At 39.6% G+C, this 21899-nt stretch overlaps 2 protein-coding genes across 2 annotated transcripts; one reads left to right on the forward strand and one right to left on the reverse strand.

Moving 5' to 3' along the window:
* Positions 1-1226: 1226 nt before the first annotated feature.
* LOC146483230 (formimidoyltransferase-cyclodeaminase-like) lies at positions 1227-12956 on the reverse strand. Its single transcript, XM_085106401.1, has 13 exons — positions 12645-12956; positions 10662-10790; positions 9452-9540; positions 8586-8765; positions 7270-7407; positions 6626-6757; positions 6136-6197; positions 5515-5641; positions 5072-5233; positions 4191-4234; positions 2188-2326; positions 1950-2045; positions 1227-1551 (listed from the first exon to the last, which is right to left on the reverse strand). The coding sequence occupies exons 1-13, from the start codon at positions 12880-12882 to the stop codon at positions 1465-1467; spliced, it is 1623 nt and encodes a 540-aa protein (XP_084962527.1). The 5' UTR covers positions 12883-12956; the 3' UTR covers positions 1227-1464.
* A 36-nt stretch (positions 12957-12992) lies between these two features.
* On the forward strand, positions 12993-20948 carry LOC146483231 (RPA-related protein RADX-like). The gene is made up of 6 exons (XM_085106375.1): positions 12993-14026; positions 14858-15006; positions 15660-16277; positions 17049-17156; positions 17790-17891; positions 19594-20948. Exons 1-6 carry the CDS (start codon positions 13053-13055, stop codon positions 20346-20348), a joined length of 2706 nt encoding a protein of 901 aa, XP_084962501.1. The 5' UTR covers positions 12993-13052; the 3' UTR covers positions 20349-20948.
* The last annotated feature ends 951 nt before the right edge of the window (positions 20949-21899 follow it).

The following is a 21899-nucleotide window of genomic DNA, read 5'->3' on the forward strand; positions in this document are numbered from 1 at the left end:
CTTTCGACTAGATAAAAGAGATTTGAGCAAGAGGTATCTAATATTGCTTTAATCGATCCACACTGTGAAATTGCAGAAACAGTCCAGAAACTATGGGGAGTTCAAACCCTTGGAGGATTGTGGGATAGTATGCCTTTTTCTTTAAAGGGGGGGGGGGGGAGGGGTGGGGGAGAGGGGGTTACTTGATGTTGTAGCTGGCACGTTATTCTCAGAGACCGTTACAAGTCTCTGTCATTGTGTTGATTCTTAGACATGAAACTTTGCGCCACATTGTCTCTCTTCACACAGGTGTATATTACATGGGTACCGCTCACATTCTGCTGGCGATAAAGTTATTAGTAACCCCACGATAAAGTAGCATTTCAGCAAGAGAAGAACAGTAAATTACTGTTTTATTTTATTATTACTAATTCTCCTAGTATCTTCGCGCTTCGGATAAGCTCCGATCGTGCGTGCGGCTCTAATTTAACCCTTTCACTTTGCTAAAGGTGCGATCGTGTGTCTCGTGTGTTGCTATCTATAATGTTGACGACTTCTTTTCACCTCGCCATGATTGGCTTATAAATCAGCTGTACACAGTCAGTAATGGTCTTATGGCGTCTCCCATGCATTCCCCCCCCCCCCCCCCTTCCCCTCACAAACGATCTCAGAAATCAAAACGTCCAGATTTATTCCCAGAATCCTTGCAATTTCTGGAATGCAACTGAATAAAATAAGAATTACCTTACTTTTAACCTACTTCATTTACTCATTTTTGGAAACATACTATTTCTCTGATCTTTAATCAAATAAATCTTAAGGATTTCATCCACAATAAAAAACACAGGAGACCATTGGCCACACTTATATAGGTTTTTGAGCACACTAAAAAATTAAGTATTTTGCGCACAGTGAATTTTCAATTAGAATTGACATTAGTATTGTTAAATACTCTTTAAATAAAGAATCTTAAATAGTTTTGGACATAACAAAGTTACAACTCATACCTAAAAACTTAAACATGGACTCGCACTATAAAATAAACGACCCCTGGCCTGGCCAGGGCGGCCAGTTATTTCACTGCAGACACTGAAATGTCAACATCGCATAGTGCATGGACAATATTGACAGATAACTCTTCAAATTTGCATCGTGTCAAAAAAGATACTGATTTTCAAAACAAAGCAAGATTTGTTACAGTTAAATTGGAAGATTTTCATCCAAAAACCTTCTGACCTCAGCTTGCCTTGTTTTTTTTTTTTGTTTTTTTTTTTGTTTTCATGCCTTGAAAATCGACTCTAGACCTTTCTCATGCTTCTTTCGCATTCGTCCACTCATCTTTTAACGAGAAGTTGCATTACGTGAGAAAGGAGAGAGAAGATAACTCTTTCTATAGTCCGGGCGCTTGTTTAAGGCTTCATATTCATTCATCTTTCTTCTCCGTCCCTTAGAGTACATTGGATGTCTCCACAAAGACATTTTGGTTCATGACTTTCGCTCCTCGAGGATGTTTAGAATTTCTTTGCATTTTTCTTGTGCTGTTTCCAAGGAGGACTCCGCTTCTTCTAGAACCTGTCAAGATTATGGTAACAATAGTCAGTTTAATTCACGGCAGCCGTGACCCAATGCTTCTTTAGATTGTTTTAAAAAGAGCAGTTTTCAATCGAGTGTCGAAGTAATTACACAGGCCAATCACAACAGACGCAAACAGCGCAATGAACCAATCAGAATTGGGTGCAAATGCATATGACGGGTGTCAAGAGCGGGAAAACGCGTGCGAGCAAGTCACCATTGGTTTTGGCTTTCCTTCTCATTGGTCGAAAAAATGGTGCACATTTTTCTAACCAATCACAGAGCGTAGTAAAGGAAAACCAAAGCAAACACGAAATTACTTTCGACACTGAATTAAAAACTCGTGTTCAATGCATTATTGGTATTGGGTTGTTTGGCCGACGTTCTTCTTTACCAACCTGTTTGCTAAATGATTCATCAGTAATGTCCTTCAAGTTGATCTTTACGTTATAGAAAGCTCCCCATACTGCTGTCTCCAGACTGCGAGCGCCAACCTTCAACACAAGAGAAAATTAAACCTTTAACTCTTCGCTCCAGAAACACACTTGGCAGATTATTTTTTCAAGTGCGACGTGAATCAACTCAACAAAAAGGCAAGGTTTACTTGCCTTCGCAAATTCGATTCTAATGCCCTACCTGCAGATCAGATTTGCTGTTCATGTTTCCAACTTTCGCTAGCTCCACCATTGGACTCCAGACCTTGGTGGCTGTTTTTATGACGTTGAGAGGAACTTGTACAGCGTCCTTGAGTCCGTCTTGTAAAGCTTTCTCACGACTGGTATCAGCGCCGTGATCGGATTCAGTGAAAAAGGACAAAATGCAGGGATCAGAGTTTAATCTAACGTGCAGTATTTCGGGATTGCCGAACCTGTATTAAGGACGGTGCCTACTTTTGTTACTGCGCATACGTTCTGCGCATCTCGAGATACTCGGGTTTCCTATCGGTGGTGCCTACTAATACAGGAAATTTTTCGCGCGGTTTAAAACTATGAGGAGAAAGCAAAACTTAGCAAGTGCTCTTGGTATCTACAAAGAAAATTTGGGGTAACCATGCATTTTTCAGTGATAATAACCCTTCAATATGGAATAAAAATTCCATACACTGCTTTGTATTTTACTGCTTTTTTGGTTCATTATTGCTTTATTATCTCTGAAAAATGCGTGATTACCTCCAATTCTCTTTTTGGATTCCAAATGCCCTGACTAAAATCTGCTTTCCCCGCATAGTGATAAACCGCAAAAAAATACTTCAATCTGTATTAGTAGGCACCGTCCTTAAGCGGTCACCCTTTATTAAGCGGTCAGTTGTCAAAGTCCAGAATTTACGTCCTTTAATTGCTGTAATTTAGACCTCTATTAAACGGCCAGCTCTGTTAAGCGGTCGCGGTCGCGGTAGCCCTTTAGTAAGTCCCAACGAGCTATTTCTATTGTCTTGACCTATTTTAAACGGTCACTTTGTAAAAGGAAACTCCTCAAACAGCAGTGACGAATAGCTGCCAGGATCTTAGCGTTAATGTTTTTCATTCGGTAGTCCGTTTCTATACCATGTTCTCCTTTGTTATATAGTTCTTGTAACTCATTCTCTTAGTTCTTTTTATTTTAAATGTCTTCATTTTCGGTTCCTCACCTGTTATTAATTTCAAAACATTATTACGTAACATAGAGGCCGACAAGAAAATCGGATGGTTATATCGGCCTCCATCCTCAATCACTTCTTCCAAATTATTCAAAGCACTTTACCAGATTTTACTTCACAAGAATGTAACTAATATTTTTTCTAATTAGCCATGAGGAAATAAAGGTTGTTGCTGCTGTTGTTGTTATACCATTTTACCGTCTACCGCAGTCTTCGGACTGCGAGGTGTTCTTTTCAATAAACGATTTTACTACTACTTCCTTAACCAAGAAAGTGATTTTGTGAACGTTTTTGAGCATAAACTGTATTTTAAGTTTTTTTAAGTTATCAAATGTGAAATGAAATGGCGTTTTTATTCTGTTTGATGTGTATTCTGTGCAACCTGTATATAAATCGATGCGCAACATTTGGAGGGCGTAAAACGCGACGCTAAACGCTTACCAAGGAAGGCTATGTTCCTGTTACAAGGAGGTTTCATAGTTGAATACATGGTGTAAACATGGCTGAATTATCTTGAAATCTTTCTGTACAACAAACGAAACTGACAACGCTGCACTGCAAATTTTATCGGCTATCCCAACAAGGTATAACATGTTCTTGACCATATCTCAGGTTATCAATTTTACACTCCTATTTTCAGTATTAGAAGCTGAAATATCGCGATAAAGGGCCTCTTAAGGGCCTTTGACTGACCGCTACAGTGCCTCTCCAAGGGGGCACTAAAGGGCCTCTAGACCTGTCCCCTTCAAAAGCTCAATTTTTACTGGACCCTGATAACCTGCAGCCGCATCGATATTTAGGGTTGGGAACATTGTTCTGTTGTTTTTTCTTTTGCCCTCTTGACTAATGAGCCATATAAGAGGTTGCAAATGGTGCAGGTCCCCCCCCCCCCCCCCCCCTTCACACTCCTGCAGGAGTTACGAGCAAAATACAACAACCCGACAGCAAAAGGCAGCTATCAAATCAAGCTACCGATTTTCAAGAATTAAAATGTAATTCTTACATTTCTCCCTCCTCGGGTGTACCTTTGGGAAGTTTCTTCGCTTCCTGTAAAAGAAGATTTCTGACATGAGCAGTTGTGAAGAGAAGGTTTCCATTGAACATGTGTGGCAACTTCAGCGTTCGGTTGCTATCCAATTCTGAAATACTTAACGACTATTAAAATATTTTTGCATTAACTGACAGGCCCGTAGCCAGACGAAGACTTCTACTAAGGCAGTGCTGAAAAGTCCTAGCATCTAGTTAACTAAATTCCGAATGCCCTAACTATGCCTGAACTTGGAAATTTGTTTCTGAGCCAGCTGCCGCGGAAACCTCGTTCCTAGGGTCTTTCATCTCCCCACCCCACTCCCTCCGGTGTGGGGAGATGGGAGACCTTGGGAACGAGTTTGCCGCGGTTGCCTCTGTAGAGGCCGGGCTAAGGACCTGACCAACGCTGAGAGGTAAATTGCTCTTCTGCGTGATGTTGTTGAAGAACTGGTTGTCAACGATCAATATAAATAGAGGTAAAATTCTTACAGTTTCTATTACAGCGATTTTCAATTTAGTGTCGAATATAATTTCGCGTTTGCTTATTTAGTTTTGCAATACCACGCTCTGTGATTGGTTAACAAAACTCGCGCCACTTTCTCAACCAATGGGAATCCAAGCCCAAACCAATCGTGTTTTGGCCGCACACGTTTTCCGCGCTTGGCACCAGTTACATGTCTTTGCTTCCATATCTGATCGGCTCGTTGTGTTGTTTACATCTGTTGAAATTGGCCAGAGTAATTACTTTGGTTTTGGTTTAACGACGCTCAATTGAAAACCGCCCTTATTATCCTAAGCTGTAAGTTAATTCAATAGACTACCGCACAAAAATACATGACTTCATTAATAATGTACCATGTATCCACTGAATGCATTGGTATCAGCGTCAACCATCGGGATAAAGTCCAGCATTGCCTGTCTCAGCGGAGGGATTAGAGACCTCATCTGCGCATCAAGGGCCTCGAATTTTTTGTTTCCATAAGTAAGCCAGCCGACCATAGTGGCGAGAGCAACACCCTAGGAAAGATAAGGGCGTTAGTTTCTGAAGATACTGCAGTGCTGCGTCGGTGAGGAGGAGAAACGAATGTTTGGTTTATCAACGGCGTTGATAACTAAAGGTAAATTGGCCACCGTAAAGAGACGTTTCTAGAGGCCTTTAACCTGCAGATGCATTTTTTTTTTTAGCGTTGGGAGCATTGTTCTGTTGTCGTTCTTTTGTCCTCTCGACCAACCATGTTTACAAGACGTTGTGAAATGGTGCAGGTCGCGCCATTCATTCTACAGGCCTGAATACGTACCATTGCCGCAATGGCAGCAGATGCAGATCCCCCTCCAGGGGCAGATGATCGTGATCCAAGACTATAGATGAACTGTCGTAAAGGCATTGATACAAGAGGCCCATCCTCAGCACTATCTACCAAATACCTGGTTCAGAAAACAGAGGCTCAAAATTTTAGAGATGAGATCAAAACCTTTTACGGAGTTGTGCTTGTGTTTCCACAGAATGGGGAGGGTAGGGGAATTACTTCAAAGAGTGGGTTATAAAGGGGGGCTCCATTTCACCCTTGTAGAGCAAAATTATAAATTTTAGTATTTCAAAACGTCGCAAATATCAACTGTGAAGTGATCATGAAAGGTCAGCCTTAAAATCCAAGCATTAGGAAGGGTACCAAATACAACACAAAGATTACAGTCAGTCTACGACACGCATGACATGACACGCATTTCCGAGAATGAAAAGAACATTCAAATTCCTCTATATATTATGTCCAGCATTTGAATGGGATCGTGAAGATTTGTGTGAAAATCCTTCCGAAAAAGACGCATAACCTTAAAAAAAATTCAAAATACTTGGGAAACAATAATATAGTTCCTTGCCGTACGGACAATAAGTTGTAAGTAAGTGAGCTTGTACTTACTCAATAATTCTTGTTTTAGGATCAAAAGGAGTGATAGAGCTCAGGCCTAATCTCTCTATTACCTATAATGCAAAGAGAAAAAACATAGAGATTAGCACAGATTAGAGAAAAGTAGCTAATTTAAGTGAAATAGTCATATCAATGGTAGGGGTTGACACTACGTGTCTATCTTAAAGAGATGTCTGGATATAAGAAGAATGTCAAGAGACAGACTGAGGTATGAGAGCTGCAAGCTGTGGTAGACAATGTCCAACTTGGAGAGGTGTGACTCTTAAATGAAAAAAGTTTAAGGAGTGGCTAGATTATGATAAGTTCGGACAGCTCAAGCTTGACATTTTTTTGTTTAAATAAATGACTGGATCGGAGTGTGACAGATCGGAGTGTGACAGGTTTCCGCACCAAACTCCCATCTTAGAATGTAGTGTCCCTTAGGGAGACATAGACAGTAGCCCCCAAAAAACCAGGGCTACTACAACTGACACAGGCATACCAAGCGAATCTTCTGATCTTCACTAAGAATGAAAAGATTTTCTTTTTCAATGTAGTAGTTCGCAGCTAACAGCATGGCTTCCAGAGGTACAAGACCAACAACCTGTGATCCACAAACTCCAAGCTTTAATTCCTGAAAAAAGGACAGTAAGCTGTTACATTGTTAGAACTCACAAACAAACCTCATTTTTAAGTGTAAAACATTGCGATAAAATTGAAAAGTTAAACCATCTTAGTTAAAAGTTTTAAATGCGATGACGTTTCGAAGTTTCTAATCTGAATGTTAAAGAATTGTTTCTAAATCGAAATTAAAGACATATACCTTTTCAAGCAAGATACAATTTGTCTTCACAGCTAATGTTTCTGCATGCATATTTAACAACATTTTCATATTAATAGTTTTATTACCAATATAGGCATTGTTTTTTTCGGTAAAAGCACTTTGGAATATTTTAATTTAAAATCTAAGCACTGTATAATTTAATTTATTATTATTACAAGGAAACAAGATTGTGGCCAATGGCTTCATGCCCTGGGTCATCAATCTGGATGAAACAAATCCATCCCTAACTTTTCTCCGACTCTTGCAGCCCTGTAATCTACAGGTATGTACAAACAAATAAACAGAATTTTTGAGATGCGTACCTTTGCATCCTTAACGCATTCTTCAAAGGCAGTGTGCATGGATGCCTGGTGGTAATCCAGCAAGTTTAATGACACCTGTGCCAGGTTTGCTTCATCCAAGTACCAACCCATCCCTTGAACTTCTGCAAGTCGACCAGGCTACCATTGATAGATACCAAGAAAAGGGAAAAAAAGATACTTTAGAACCACTCTCCTCCCTCAATTGAGTACTACTTGTGCATCTCAGTATCCGATCCTCAAACCCTATTCCAAATTTCACGTGCTCAATCCTCTCTTAATATTAAAGTGGAGGTATCACGGGGATTTTCACCTTTTATTGTGAAAATGGCCGACAACACCTTCACTTAGTTACAAAATAATTCTATTACATCAAGAAAAAGAAATCAACTGAATTCCTGAAACCTGCTCCAGTGCATTTTGGGAACGAAAACACGAGAACTTGAAAACAGTTAGCCTAATTTTTTTTTCAAGTTGCAGTCCATTTTAGCCCAGTCCATCTGTGGCCAGAGACATTCATCAGTTGTCTTAGTACACTGGGGTGATAATTTACAACAAATTTGAGCAATACTTTTAGATTTCTGCTGAAAACAAAACGTTTTGAAGCTTTTGATACAACACCAAATTCCAAAGACCAAAGTCGACTGACAGTTGGCCAACAGTCAGTGGAGGTGAGCTGTTCTTCACTTTTACCTTTCCCTTTAATAAACGCTGAGTCATGTTGGTGTTTCCTGGGAAATGCCACCTTCTCAGGGTATCCAGAATCCTCACCGCACACTTATTCAAAAGCAGGTAATTTAGGAGTATTATTAAATAGGAGATTGATTTCACTATTCCAGTTACAATCATGGACATTAAACTTGTTAAGAAAAATGTGAATTTTGCGCATAATTTCAATCTCCCTTAAGGAAAACACAGCCTGGAGAGTAGCAAACCTTCACCCCCCCCCCCCCCCCCTCCTAGTCAATATGGCTTTGAGGCGGGGGTGGGTATCACTGTATCACTGTAGCGGTTGAAGTTGTAGATCAACTAAAAGTTTCTTAACAGTCTTGTCCAAGGTGGTAGTTAAGACTATGTAAATTATAGTATGGAACCAGCTCACATACATGTAGTTCATGCCATAATTATCATAATACAATACAGATTTACAATCATAGTAATTACACTGTACCTGGCTGCATTAAAAGAAAGACTTTCAAAATGTTGTCAGTAGTTTAAATTAAATTTTAATTTATTTTGGCGCCCTGAAGTCATTTGTCTTAAATTCTTTTGTTTTTTAAAGCTTAGATCAATAGTGCAGCAGCTGACAAACTTAGCACCTGGTCTGGCCCTCTTCCTTGGGTTCTCAGGTTCAGAGCCAGTCTATGCGCTTGTTCCTTTGTGCCTAGAATGTTGATGTTATATGCAATCAAGAACTTTCTAGCTCCAGCTATTGTAGCTCCCCAAGTGGGAAGAAACTCCGCAGGACCATAATCTGGCTTCCACTCCGGTTTCTTGATCTGTAAAGAAATTATACATAAAATGTGACATTTTTCTGAACTTGTTATTTTTGTCATGTCCTCAACAATAACAAAAAATTAGTTACACGATATTGAGTTATAACTGAAGGCTTTTAGGCACAAGAGGCATAAAATTAATGACTTCTTTGCCTCAATAATGGTTTGTTATGTTTTCTTGAGCAAAATTAAAACCTTCATAGAAAAATTGCGGCTATTTTCGACACTTAAGTGAGAGAACAAGAGCTAAAACTTGAGCCAAGAAGACGTGATGTAATTTGCAAACCACTAACATCACATGGAACGAATAATTAGCACCTGGAAACAAAGCGTTGTCGATTTCTTTGTGTACGCAAGCAAAAATGCATTTTTTTTTTGCATAGTACGTTATTTCTCGAATACAAAACACCAATCAGCGAAGAAAAAATTACTGGACAATGTTTTTCAATCGAAATGCAGTTCACATGCAAAAATTCGGACAAATCCCAGCAAAATTGAAAAACAGCCTAAAATTCGACATACAGCTGTAGGTCGGTTATGCTCTCAGCCCTTCAATTAAATCGATAAACTTAGATGCATATTTAGTTTTTGAGCAAAATGCCTAGACCTACACATTGTATGAGAAATATACATGTACAGTCATGTAAACCATTATTTGCTGAAGATTTAGAACACTGATTTCTAGTAACCTTTTCAGACAGCCCTTCATATTCCCCTGCTCTGATCTGTGGCACAGCCTTCCTATGTTCTTGGTCTGATGCATAACCATACAGATAGACTGAAAAAAAATATGGTTAAAACAAACTTAACCCCTAAAACCTGTTTCTTAATTAAAGAGGGAATTACAAGTATTATGTAGGCATCAGCTCAATCAAAGATGGACACCATAGGAACGAGTGCCACCGAGAGGTGACTGTATTGAAAAGGGTTGCAGTACAGTTACTGCTACAGATAGAATCAGTTACAGGCTGGAGGGACTAGCTCATAAAAGATATCTGTTGTAGCTCATTTTTTATTTTGCTTTGTTCTGTACTCATTATCATACATATATTATTATTATTATGACTAATCATACATAAAAATAAAGAAAAAACAAATTGAAATGAGGGATAAAATTAAACTTAAGCATATCCATGTTAAACAGATGTTTGAAAACCAGCTGAGTTTTTTGTTTTTCTTGAGACTTATGAATGTAATAACTAAGTAAATACTTGTGAAGGATTTTTGATTTTAGTTAAAAAGTGTAAAATTAACTACTTTGTTAATTATTTGTAAACACTAAAATAAAACTTAACGGCCAGGAGTAATTAAAGGATAAAAGTTGAAGGACAATTAATTGTATAGGAATGTATACATTTTTCTTTTACTTAAATACATGTACTTCAATATTATTATGACAAACGTTTCAGAAAAAGTACAAACACTTTTAAAAACAGCAATTGAAAATAAGGCCTAAGGGATTTCTGTAACCAGGAAGGATTTTTGAGGGTGGGTTGATCAGCCCTTTCGGACCAACTCTCAACCAGGAGGGCCACTCCAACCCCCTCTACCCACCCCCATCACATCCACAACACACCAGAGGACCCTTCTTTGGTTGATCAGGAACTAATATATAATAAGAAATGACAACTTAGTAAGGAATAGGATGACTTTCACTATCAGGGCTTTCACAGTCACCCTGTGTCTGCATGACAATCCATTAAGAAAAATTTATAATAATGTTACCTTTTTCAAGGGCACTCATCTATAGGGTCACTAATACAGGAGTGACATGATCCAAGAGATATTAAAGCTCTTAATACTATATTGTATTGCACATATCTGTTCATTATCTGTCGCATGTGGTGATCACACCTTACTGTATACTGTATATGCAGACACAGAACATACTCGTCATACCTGGTATACCAAGCTCTGCAGCTGCTCTCTCTCCAAATTCTTTTGCACACTTAACACAGTCGTTCATGGTTACACCCTGGACAGGGATGAACGGACAAACATCCAGTGCACCAAGCCTTTTGTGCTCTCCTAATAAGAAATAAGAAACATGCAAAAGCATTTTAGTGTCAAATAGTTCTGTCCCTGTACTTAGTCTATTGTGCCGTTTCAGAAAAAATCCATACCCACCCCATGGAAGGTCACTGGAAATTAGTAGGGGGAGGGGGCTCTTAAAAGCTAACATTTTAGAAGCAAAGTATGAAGCTTAACTGGAATTTCCTGGGGGAGGGGGGTGAAAAACAAAAAAACTTCTGTGAGGGGAGAAGGGATATTTTCTGGAACTGCACATTTAAAGGATGTTTATTGAAAAAACCAACATCTAGATAAATGCAAACCAGGCAAAAATCATAAAATTATTACGTATGCAGGTAATTGAATGGTAAGATTTAAATGCTTGAAGATTGTATCTGTAGACATTTTTTGAAACTCTGCCTTTTTAGTTCCTAGAAAGGTGATTAAACTTGATTCTTCACTGTAGATTAACCCTCAATCAGTAGTTAATTTATGATTACGATGGTGTGGTTTATCAACAGAGCCAATAACCACAAATGTAAATTGGCCACTGTAAAGAGATTTGAGTCATTTTTCACCGCATAAGCCCTTCATCAGAGCAAATCCTGGCAAAGGGCTAACCCTCGAAACGTCTCTTGAGTTATTAACTCTGTGGATAAACCAAACATTTGTTTCTCCTTCCCGTTTCTTTAGAAACTAACCCCCTTATCCATTTGTTAATCTATGATTTGATTGTTTTCATTCCCAGATAACTCATCCCAGCCAGAGTTCCAACTGTTCCTAAAAGCAGACTTGATAAATCCTTCTTTAATTATCTTACTGAGTGATACTGAGATCCTGATGCTTAATCGCACTTGTAATGAAAGAATAAGTGATGGCTTGACAAATTCAGTCACTGGCTTATTGTATTGTTTCATCTATTTAGATTTCTGATTCAATAGTATAATAATAATATTGTTGATTCATAGATTCTACTCCTATAGGATCCCATTTAAAGGCTACATGTAAATTCATATTTGTTGAATAATTTATCATTTAAAAGAATTTGATAGCACTTAATTACAGTAGTGTCATCAAAAAAATCTTCTAAAGAGACAATATTATAATCAGAGCTTTGTAATAATATTATTTCAAACAATGTGACTGTGTGAGTTTCATGATTGTGCAGGTCTATCACAGGGTTTTGATCAACCATTTTTCACTTAAAATCTGTAGGGGCAAAATCCTTCAAATTTGAGTCACCATGAGAATTTCATATCTAGAAAAAATTGCCTTGTTAACGTATTTGTTGAATGGACTACGCTTACAATATTATATAATAATATTGTACAGTTTAAAAAAGTGAATCTGTCATTCCTAACACATTATTTTGCCCTTAGATTAGAATTTAGTACATGTGGAGCTTTCATGAATAGAATCTGGATCTTTTAAGGCATGAACTTTATTCCTGATCAGACAAGCCAATTAAAAGTTTTAAAAGAAAAGTATAAAGCTAAATAGGAATTTGACTTGAAAGGAGAAATGGGTGGGGATTAAACCAAAGAAACCTTCTATGGGAAGGGGTGGAGGGTGGGGGAAGGGAAGGCTGACAAGATTGCCCCTGCTTAATATAATTAATTTAATAAAAATAAACAATATATACTATAGGACAGGTATAATTTTTTAAATAAGTTTTCTGCACGGTCCAGGTTACAATAAAAATCAAGACTTCGAGACAGCCTCGTCAAATTAAGAAGACTGAATTATGTACACATTTTGCGACTCAAACTCTATGTGGTGTATGCATAAATTATTATAAATGGGGCTATGCGCGGTCTTTCCAATAAAATTCATTTAAAAAAGTAATAATACTAATTGAGTAGTTTTTCATACCCTGATGTCTTGTCATGTCAATCAATTGCGTAGCCATTCTCGCCCCATTAAGAGCACCTTCCACCACGCTTTCGGGTGAACCGACAAACGTGTAAACCGTCCTGTTCGTCGATGCGCCCGGGTCCACGTCAAGAAGCGAACAACCTTCTACGGAGGCAATGGCCTGCGCTATGGCATCAATCACTTCTTTATTTCGCCCCTCAGAAAAGTTCGGAACACATTCCACGATCTGTGTCATGGTTTGAGCAGTTTAACGTTGATTTAGAGAGGAAAAGCTTTTCAAATGAAAGCAGCGTGCTGTAAATTAACCAGTTTTTGACCAGGTGCATTCGGCGCGCGTATTTTCGTATACGCGACAGTCTGGGGAAGAGGCAGTTTGAAAATGGCGGTACAAACGACGGTGCAAACATGGTGGACAACTTAACGCCTTTGCTCACCCTTGGTTGTATTTCACGAATTAAAACCATCGCCGAGAGCGATGAAACGCAAGAAACGTTAAATGTCAGGGTCTTAGACATTTACAGGTACATCATAGACAAGAGTTTCCCCATCGTGGACCCCGATTTTAGGGATGCTTTCGACATCGTGATCACTGATGGTCGTTTTAAAACGAAATGCTTGTTGTCACCAACTTTGAATTTTCTCGTTTATGATCACAAACTGAGGAAAAATGCCATCGTGGCAGTTACGGAGTGCAGTGCTTTGATTGACGAAGAATCACTGGAGCAAGTGCCTTGTGTTATTCTTCAAAGTCTCGAGATTTTAAATTCAACACCAGCGAATGCGCCGGATCTTGACGAAGATATTGAATTTTGCGAAAATGCAACTGCAAACGAAAAGGGGGAACAGCCTTTGGTTTCTTCTCGCGGTTATTATTTGCCACTTTGGAACGACGAAGACTATTTCGGGTCAAAATGGCACAGTGATCCAGATTTAACACTCTCCAACCCAATCACTAGCGCAATCACAATCTTGGATCTCGACTCGTTTTGGAAAGCTCTTCCGCGGCCGTTTCCAGCTTTGATTGGTAGGATAGTGAGCAAATCAAGGATAAATCATTACGGGAAATCATCTGACGAGAAGCGAACATATCCCTACCAGGCCTACCTCGAGCTTGAAGATCGGACAGCAACCGTAACTGTGTGTGTCTGGGATTCGTATTGTGTCTTGCTCTATAATTACGTTCAAGTGGGCGACATTGTGGCAATCTTAAATTACCGTGTTTCCAGGAAGTTTGCTGCACGGAGTAATGCTGTTTACAATACAAGTGATGCAGTTAAGATCGAGATATCTGTGAATCCTTCCAATCCGATCTCACAAGTGTATAAAATTTTCCCTGATGACCTTGGTCCTGACTGGGGATTGCCAGATGTCCCATACAGGTATTCATTGTTAATCTAAATGTAACTTACATACCGCATTATTATTCAACACATTGTAACACTGCCCAAAAATGGTCATGGTGCACTGAAAATTTGTTTTCCATAGTCAGCAGATATCCTGGGATGTGCGTAATTTCGTGTTGGGGAGAAAAATGGCAAAATAAAGATCGTCTCCAGGTTTTCTGCAATAACACTGTGCTTTGTTATCAATGTGTTGAATAATAAAACAATTATTATCCTGCTCAATCTTCCGGGATATCCCTGATTTTAGCCAATCCGGCGTATGACCCCATCAGCTGAGTACAGAATATCAAGCGATGTTCTGCTTGATTTTGTAGTATGATTTGTCAGACCAGTTTGTGGGGTGTGATGGCCCTGGAGCGCTAACTTTATGTGTACATGTATTTTTACACCTGGTTATGTGCAGTTCATGAAAATGAAAGTGAGCCCAATTCAGCAATACCCTCCAAGTTGGGAACAATTTAGGCACCATTGCGACTAAAATTTTGAATGAAAAAAAAAATCTTGTACTGCGCTGTACACATCTTGCCCCAAGCAATTTAATTAAGGTACAGTGTACCTTCTGGAATCAATACTGTAAGGGGCGGGGGGGGGGGGGGGATTTCCCAGTGACATATCTATAGCTTGATAACAGAAAATCAATTTTGTCCGAGATTCCAAGCCTTGGAGCGTCCATAAAGGCACCTATGTAGTACCTACAGTGTATAGCAGGGCATGCCCCCGACTCAAATTGTTGAACATTAGGGAAGTGCTCAGCCAAGCCACTTTCCCCATAATGGTTGGAAATAACCCCATTTTCTATCCGCACAGGTTCATTGGCAGGAAATCTCTGGCCAGCTATTCATCAGGATTGATATGTGACATCGTGGGAACTGTGATGTTTGTCAGCCGAGAAATCAGGGAAAGAAAAGGGAACAGTTCTTCATTTTGGACTTCAAAATGGGTTCACCTCAAAGATGGTAAGAACACTATTAGTTATTGTTGTGTTGTTTGTTTCCACTGTCATTGTGGCATATAAAGTAAAGGATGTCCTACACGCAATTCCATTTTTGCTCTGGCTTGCCATCTTCAAACATTCTCTCTACATGTAGTTATAGTCACTGTCCATGTTATCATTTTAATTGCATGTCTGATCAATTATACAAAAAAATTATAATTGTACAAGTACTCTACACCACTCCTTTTGGACACCTCCACATGCAAATATGTAATCAATGTTACAAAAGTTTTGCTCAGTAGATACCAAACTTTGCATTTTACGTTTACATGCATGCACTGTAGAATTTCCTCAATTATTAGGAGCCCACCTTCAATCAAGTGTCCAACCTCACATAAACATTCCCTTGGTGCCGTGAAAATTGAACCAACCACCTGCCCTCGCCAAGGAAAAGAATTTACTACAAAATTTAAATTAGTGCATTTCATATAGCTTGAGATTAGACTATGGGGATGCTACGTTGCAGAGGTGATTTTTGTGTGAGCTTGTATGTTTGTGACTGCCCTATGAAACAATCTGTGGGGGAAATTAGAGGCCGCTTGTACTGTGTACTCAACCGTCCTTAAATCAAAAGTTGTGCAGGATGCTGAACATGTTTACTTGTTCTGCGTTTAGGAACAAGCTCCTTGCCAATCATCCTTCAGCTTTACGTCTCTTCACAGCCTGAAGTGTTTGAGTCCATTGCTGCAGGAAATATTCTTGTTGGTGCTCGAATGCTGCTCAAAATTGAACCTCAGAATTCAAAACACCGCAAATTCTGCCTTCTTACCACAACTCGTGAAAGCCAATTGTACATTCTAAAGAAACCTTCTGATGCCAAGAACAAGCCTTTTACGGGCTCCAGCGCCGTCACCGATGCCATCAATTGGCGCCAGTCAGACGAGGCCAGACAGCTCCTTAGGGGTTCTTGTAGCGGTGGCTATTACGACTTTCCACCTTTGCCTCCCTCCCTTGAATCATACCAGAGGGTGTTTCCTCAAGAAAAGCCAATGGATCTGATAACAACAGTCAACCTTGGGTTTATACTGAAGGAGCTGCATTACCGTGAGCACATACGGCTGCATATTCAGGGTATCATTACAGCTCTGGAGTTTGTTCCTGCAGCGAGCATTGAAGCTTCTTTGCATCAGACCTCCGGGGAAACCAGCTGCTCGCAACTAAGTGAGACTCAAAGTAGTGATGAAAGAGTCAGAGAGAAGTTGCCATCAAGTCCAACTAGTCAATCAAGTACAAGTAGGTATTCTTTTTACTGCTTCCACTGCCATTATTGTAGTCATAAAAGAAGGACATTTTATACCCAATGTCATGTATCAACTTGTCGTAATAATTGCAAATGGTTATATGTGGTATCACAGGTGTGCATTTCATATTAAACGTACTGTAAAGGAACCATTCTAAACATGAACATGCAAGCCCAGCACAACCTTTATTACCACCTATTACTCATGGGTAATGAGAGAAAAACTCAAAATAATTATATGCATGTGCTGTAATATTTGTTAACCCCAAAATTCCATCGGGTCATATTGTTTACAATTCACACAGGGCAATGTTTTTTTTTTTTTTTTTTTTTTTTTTTTTTTTTTTTCAATCAAGTCTATTTAACAAATAGATTCCATGTTGCCGTGCGTCTGTTCAGTAATAGATCACAGATGACGTCAAAATGTGGTAAGAACAAAAAGTGGCATAGGAGGCACAGGCGAGTGTGTCACTGATGTTCTTACCATATTTTGACGTCTTCTGTGATCTATTACTGAACAGACGCACGGCAACATGGAATCTATTTGTTTTATATAATAAAGAAGCAAAAGTTGTTAATGGTGACGTCATCTATGCGTCTGTCCTCCAATAGATCATAAGTAAGAACCAATCAAAATGCGTGTAGAATTCAGCTTATTATATAAACATGTATGCTGTATGTACAGTACATAATTCTTCAGGAGAAGCATTTGAGAATTAACAAATGTGGTGTTATACTTGCAACTTTTCTGTTTGTCCTTTCAGCTGACAAGCAGTCCATACCTTCAGCTAGTAAAGAAAGCAGCTCAAGTGTTGATTCTTCAGAAAGTGACAGGGAAGAACTCCGTCCCCCAACAATACATCGCATGCAAAGTACGAATGGAACCCTGTTTGTTCTAGCATCGGGTGGGAAATAACTAAGTGCATGTTACCCCCCCCCCCCCACCCCCAATTTAAATAAGCAGGCTTTTCATTAAGTTTCTGAATAACAAGGCAACTCAGAATTGAAGTAGCCATTTCTTAACCAACTGCAGGCTTTTACTAAAGCCATTGTCCATTTTCATAGCCTACAGTTAAGATCACCTCCTTCTTGAATCGTGAGACAGTTGATGTTCTTTAAATTTATGAAAGAAATGTGATGTTATGTTTAAGGTCTGGTGAATAAATGGTAGATAAATCCTATCAGTATGCAGAACCTAGTTTAATGGCCTAGGCAGGGTTCGAGACTATGGGTAGCCAGCTAGCTACAGACTAGTAAAAATTTAGTTTCGGCTAATACGTTTTCACCAGCCATTTTGGTTAGTAAAAAGTGTTAAGCACTATAAGGTCAAACAAAGCGAATCGAGAGAGAAGAAAAACTAATTTTTTTTTGTTTTTCCTTTGTTTGTTTTTTTTGTTGGAATCACAAAGAGAGTGAAACATTTTTATTTTAATGACATATCCAAATGAACACGTCAATAAATCTTTTGTCTTTTTAATCATGTATTTTGTATTATTTATTCGTAGCACGAAGCAGAAAAAAACTGGAGGAATCTGAGCCAGATAGCGAGAACGAATCATTTTTGAGAAATGTCAGGAGAGTTCTTCCTCAAAGGAAATGCAAACAAGGTATTGTTACTGTTTCTCCTGTGATAATTGTCGTGTTTTGTTTGCTTTTTGTTTTGTTTTTTGTTACAGTACAGTCGAACCTTCCGTGAGCAACCACCCAAAGTGCCAAGATTTAGTGGTCGCTTACGGGTGGTGGTCGCTTACGAGATTCGAACCAGAGGGGGGCTCTTTTGGAAACAGGCCTGGCACATCTACATATTCGAAGAGAATTTATTGCATGCATTTTCCTAGTTACAATACGAGCAGTGTTAGGTTGTCACCAAAGGTTCCTCGTTAACTCTGAGTGGCGTAGTTTAGTACATAGAGCAAACATGGAGATCAGACATGTGCCAAGTGGTCGCTTACAAGAGGTTAAAAGCCATGAAAAATTAGAACGCCGTCGCCTCAAAAGGTTGCCGCGGTTGCTTACGAGAGGTTCCCAACTATAGGCTTTTGACTGGGAAAAAATTGGTGTTTTGGATATAGGCGGTCGTTTACGAGAGTTGGTCGCACATGGGGGTTCGACTGTACTTTTCACAAAATAATGTGTAGTTCTTGTGGTTTAGTGATTCATATTGCATGTAGTGTGTTGACCTTGTTATTTAGACCGCATCTTTTAGCGAATCAAATCAGAATTTTACGAACGGAAAGTCCATTTTCTGTTCTATAAAAAGGGCCGTTTACATGACAGGTACAAAATGGAACGGACCCGTTAAAAAATGGCGCGATACCCATCATTTTTGTGAAGAAATGCGCGTGCTGTTTTGTCTATGGACCCATAGCGGGTATATTTGGGGGTACCATACCATTGTTTACCTGTCGTGTTCACAGCCCTTTAAGGACGGTGCCCACTATGGTTACTGCGCATACGTTCTGCGCATCGCGAGATACTCGGGTTTCCTTGTTTCCTATGGGTGGTGCATACTAATACAGGAATATTTTTGCGCGGTTTAAAACTTTACGGAGAAGGCAGAACTTAGCAAATGCTTTTGGTATCTCAAAAGAAAATTGGGGGTAACCATGCCTATTTCAGAGATAATTAAGCTTCAATTTAGGAAAAAAATCCCATACATTGCTTTATATTTTGGCGCTTTTTAGAGATATTATTGCTTAATTATCTCTGAAAAATGCGTGGTTACCCCCAATTTTCTTTTCGGATTCCAATAGGCCTCGCTAAGATTTGCTTTTCCCGCATAGTCATAAACCGCACAAAAAAACTTCGGTATTAGTAGGCACCGTCCTTAAGAGACAAACAATTCTTAGATTGAATTTGGATTCATACGCACAGGTTGTTTCAAAAGTTGGGTTACCTTTAATAAGGGTTACACACGAGCCATAGCTGACGTGCTGGGTTACAAGACTGGTGTCTATGTACCTCCTCTGTCGATTGTTTAAGAATTGGTTCGTGTTTAGCATATCGAGTTATGATCATGCACGCGGGAAGTTTGGAGAGCACGAGAGAAGCGTTTGAGTTCCTGAGTGCTCTTCAAGCTCCCCAAGTGCATCCATAACTGATATACGCACGCTAAGCATGAACCCATTCTCTTATAACATAGTGACAAAAAAGAAGTGTATGGAAAACTTTGTATAAACTAAGCGACGGAAACCCGAGTTTGTCTGATTTGCACACGTAATCTTATAGAGAAATATACCATGATGACTCCAATAGAAATTACATTGGGAAGCACGCGAGCTGTCTTATTAATGTTCTTTCTCCTTACAGTTTATCCAAGCCCTGCTAAACTGGTTCGCACCGAGACAACACCAAAAGACAAAGCGGATTCTCAAAGCGTACCTCCCGTGAGAAAACGAAAAGGAAGAACGCTGCGCAGTCACTTGCCGAAAAAAATGAAAAGGAAAGCAGCGACGCCGAAAGCCAAAACATCAAAAGATACGACAGCGGGAAAGAAAGGGAAGGCGGCAAAAAGCAGTCAGCGACCAGCGAAAACGAGACAAGACTTCTCAGAGACAACGGACAGCGAGCAAACAAGTTCTGCTGATTCAGGCAAGCGAGAGAAATATTTTCCCTTCAGAATTTTAGATGAATCTTGCCCGCACACGACGCTAGACATGCCTTTTTTGGGATTGTCTAAACCCAGCTTTCATGCTGACACTTTCCCGAGACTTTGTAGTCGGGGACTCACGGAGGTCCGAGTGGTCCCGAGTGCTGATCGGCAAGGTTTCGAAAACTTCGAAGGATACTGGCGGCTGATGATAGCGGGGTTAAATCGGCGAACGGTCATTAACGCCATTTTTATGCCAAGAACGCCCAAGAAAAGTGGAGACGCAGGCGAAGAACCCGAACACGGCGTTTTCTTGTCCGCCTTAGCCACAGGGGCATTTTCAAGCTGGTATACTGCGGAGTCGCTCTTAAATCGAGCACAAGAGGAGCTGAGTGGTAGAAGAATGGTCTTCGTGTTGGATGCGTATAGTCACGGAGAAGAGAAAGTGGAAGTTGTCATAAACAGGGCTTATTAATTACGGATCTCACAGACTCAATGCACTGGAGCTATAACCACAGGGTCGGCAAATTGTGCCGCAGGAAACCACTAATCACTTGCTTTCATTTGAATGATCGAGGTTTAGAATTCCGTCCACAGATTCAATAATTTGGACCTTATTTTTATGACTCAGCTTTGGATTACAGTTGAAACGAAAGAGAGTATATTTTTATCTCAAAGTGACAAATGTCTTTCAGATAAAGCTAAGCATTACCCTAGATGTATATAAATTATATGCCAGCAAAGAGCCACCAGGAATTTTCTTCTCGGAAATTATTTCAGGCAGCGCGATAGAACGGCATAGAAAACCTGTGCTTTCGCAGTCTTATTTATCAACATAATACGCAGATTTTTGTATTACCGGTTCGATCCCAGCCTCAAGTATTTAATAAGTTTGTATTAATATTTTATTCTGAACAAGTTCATTTGGAGGAGAATGTTTTGCGTTCCTCAAACGAAGTATAAACGTGTTTTGTAACAAATTAACGTATTTGATGTTTCTCAAATTGCTTCGAAAAATGTATAACTTCATTTTGATAATTTCATAGAGTAAACAGAGTTTTGACGGGAGTCTAAACTTGACGTGTTGGTTCACTTTGGGTGGAAGATATTGGGTCATTTTGAGATGATGTTTATCAACCTTGTCCCCAAAGCTCTTTCGGGCATCGAAATCCAGATCCATCGAAGTCTCGGACGAGAGAGTTTCTGGGAGCAGAGGGAATTTCTTCATTTGTGCATATAACCTAACAACCCTTATTTTTACCAGGGTTTATAACGGGTAGATTTTTGTGCACATTGTCAACGGAACGCGAAAATGAAACGCCAGAAAATTTATCCATAGAAACGAAATTTAAACGCCCGGTTAAACGGTTTCTAGTCTGAAATGTCAGCCGTCTCCTCCACCTAATTCACAGTGGCGCGGGTTAGGGGAGGAGACGGCTGACATTTCAGACTAAACGGTTTCAATATCTGCCCAACATGCGTTGCACAATGAAGGTTGGGTTTTGTTCTCTGCAGGTGAAAGCATGCTTTTTGTACTGGACGTTTTGCATGATTTTCTTTGCGAAAAATTTGCCCAGTGTTACAGCGCCTTTGAACGCGTTAAACTACTCGCACGTGTACCGCAGTGTTTGAGTAAGAAGTCTTGCTGATGTGTCAAGCCGAAAAATCCAGTAGAATGCTTCGTGAACGACGAACTAAGGGACGAATTTTTTCCGAGGACATCAGACGTATTATTATGCGTGTGCACGGTTCAATATGCGTCTCATTTGAGGAAGGACATAAGCCAATTCGCCACGACGAGCTTGCGTGTGTTGAACGACAAAGGTTTTAATTAGTATGAAAGTTCGACCCATCTCTACGCTAGAGGCGTATTTAGTACAAAAGAGCAAATACCTAGGGTGGAATCGAATGGCGCTGGTTTCCCGCCATTAAACTGCGATGGATCAATACTACTACTCTTTGTCAGTTAATGCAGCAATAATGGCATCAAACAGATGCCTAATTATTGGCGAACAAGTCATAGTTG

The sequence above is a fragment of the Pavona decussata genome, unplaced genomic scaffold, assembly GCF_977016875.1.
Source record: "Pavona decussata unplaced genomic scaffold, jaPavDecu1.1 SCAFFOLD_40, whole genome shotgun sequence".
Lineage (NCBI taxonomy): Eukaryota > Metazoa > Cnidaria > Anthozoa > Scleractinia > Agariciidae > Pavona > Pavona decussata.

Coding starts and splice junctions, on each gene's coding strand:
- LOC146483230 (XM_085106401.1), bottom strand. CDS start 12,882: ATGACACAGATCGTGGAATGTGTTCCGAACTTTTCTGAGGGGCGAAAT. Junction 6,198..6,625: donor AAGATCAGAAGATTCGCTTG/GTATGCCTGTGT, acceptor TTTGCATTATAG/GTAATAGAGAGATTAGGCCT. Junction 2,046..2,187: donor ACAGCAAATCTGATCTGCAG/GTAGGGCATTAG, acceptor CTTGTGTTGAAG/GTTGGCGCTCGCAGTCTGGA.
- LOC146483231 (XM_085106375.1), top strand. CDS start 13,053: ATGGTGGACAACTTAACGCCTTTGCTCACCCTTGGTTGTATTTCACGA. Junction 14,027..14,857: donor TTGCCAGATGTCCCATACAG/GTATTCATTGTT, acceptor CTATCCGCACAG/GTTCATTGGCAGGAAATCTC. Junction 17,157..17,789: donor AACAATACATCGCATGCAAA/GTACGAATGGAA, acceptor ATTTATTCGTAG/CACGAAGCAGAAAAAAACTG.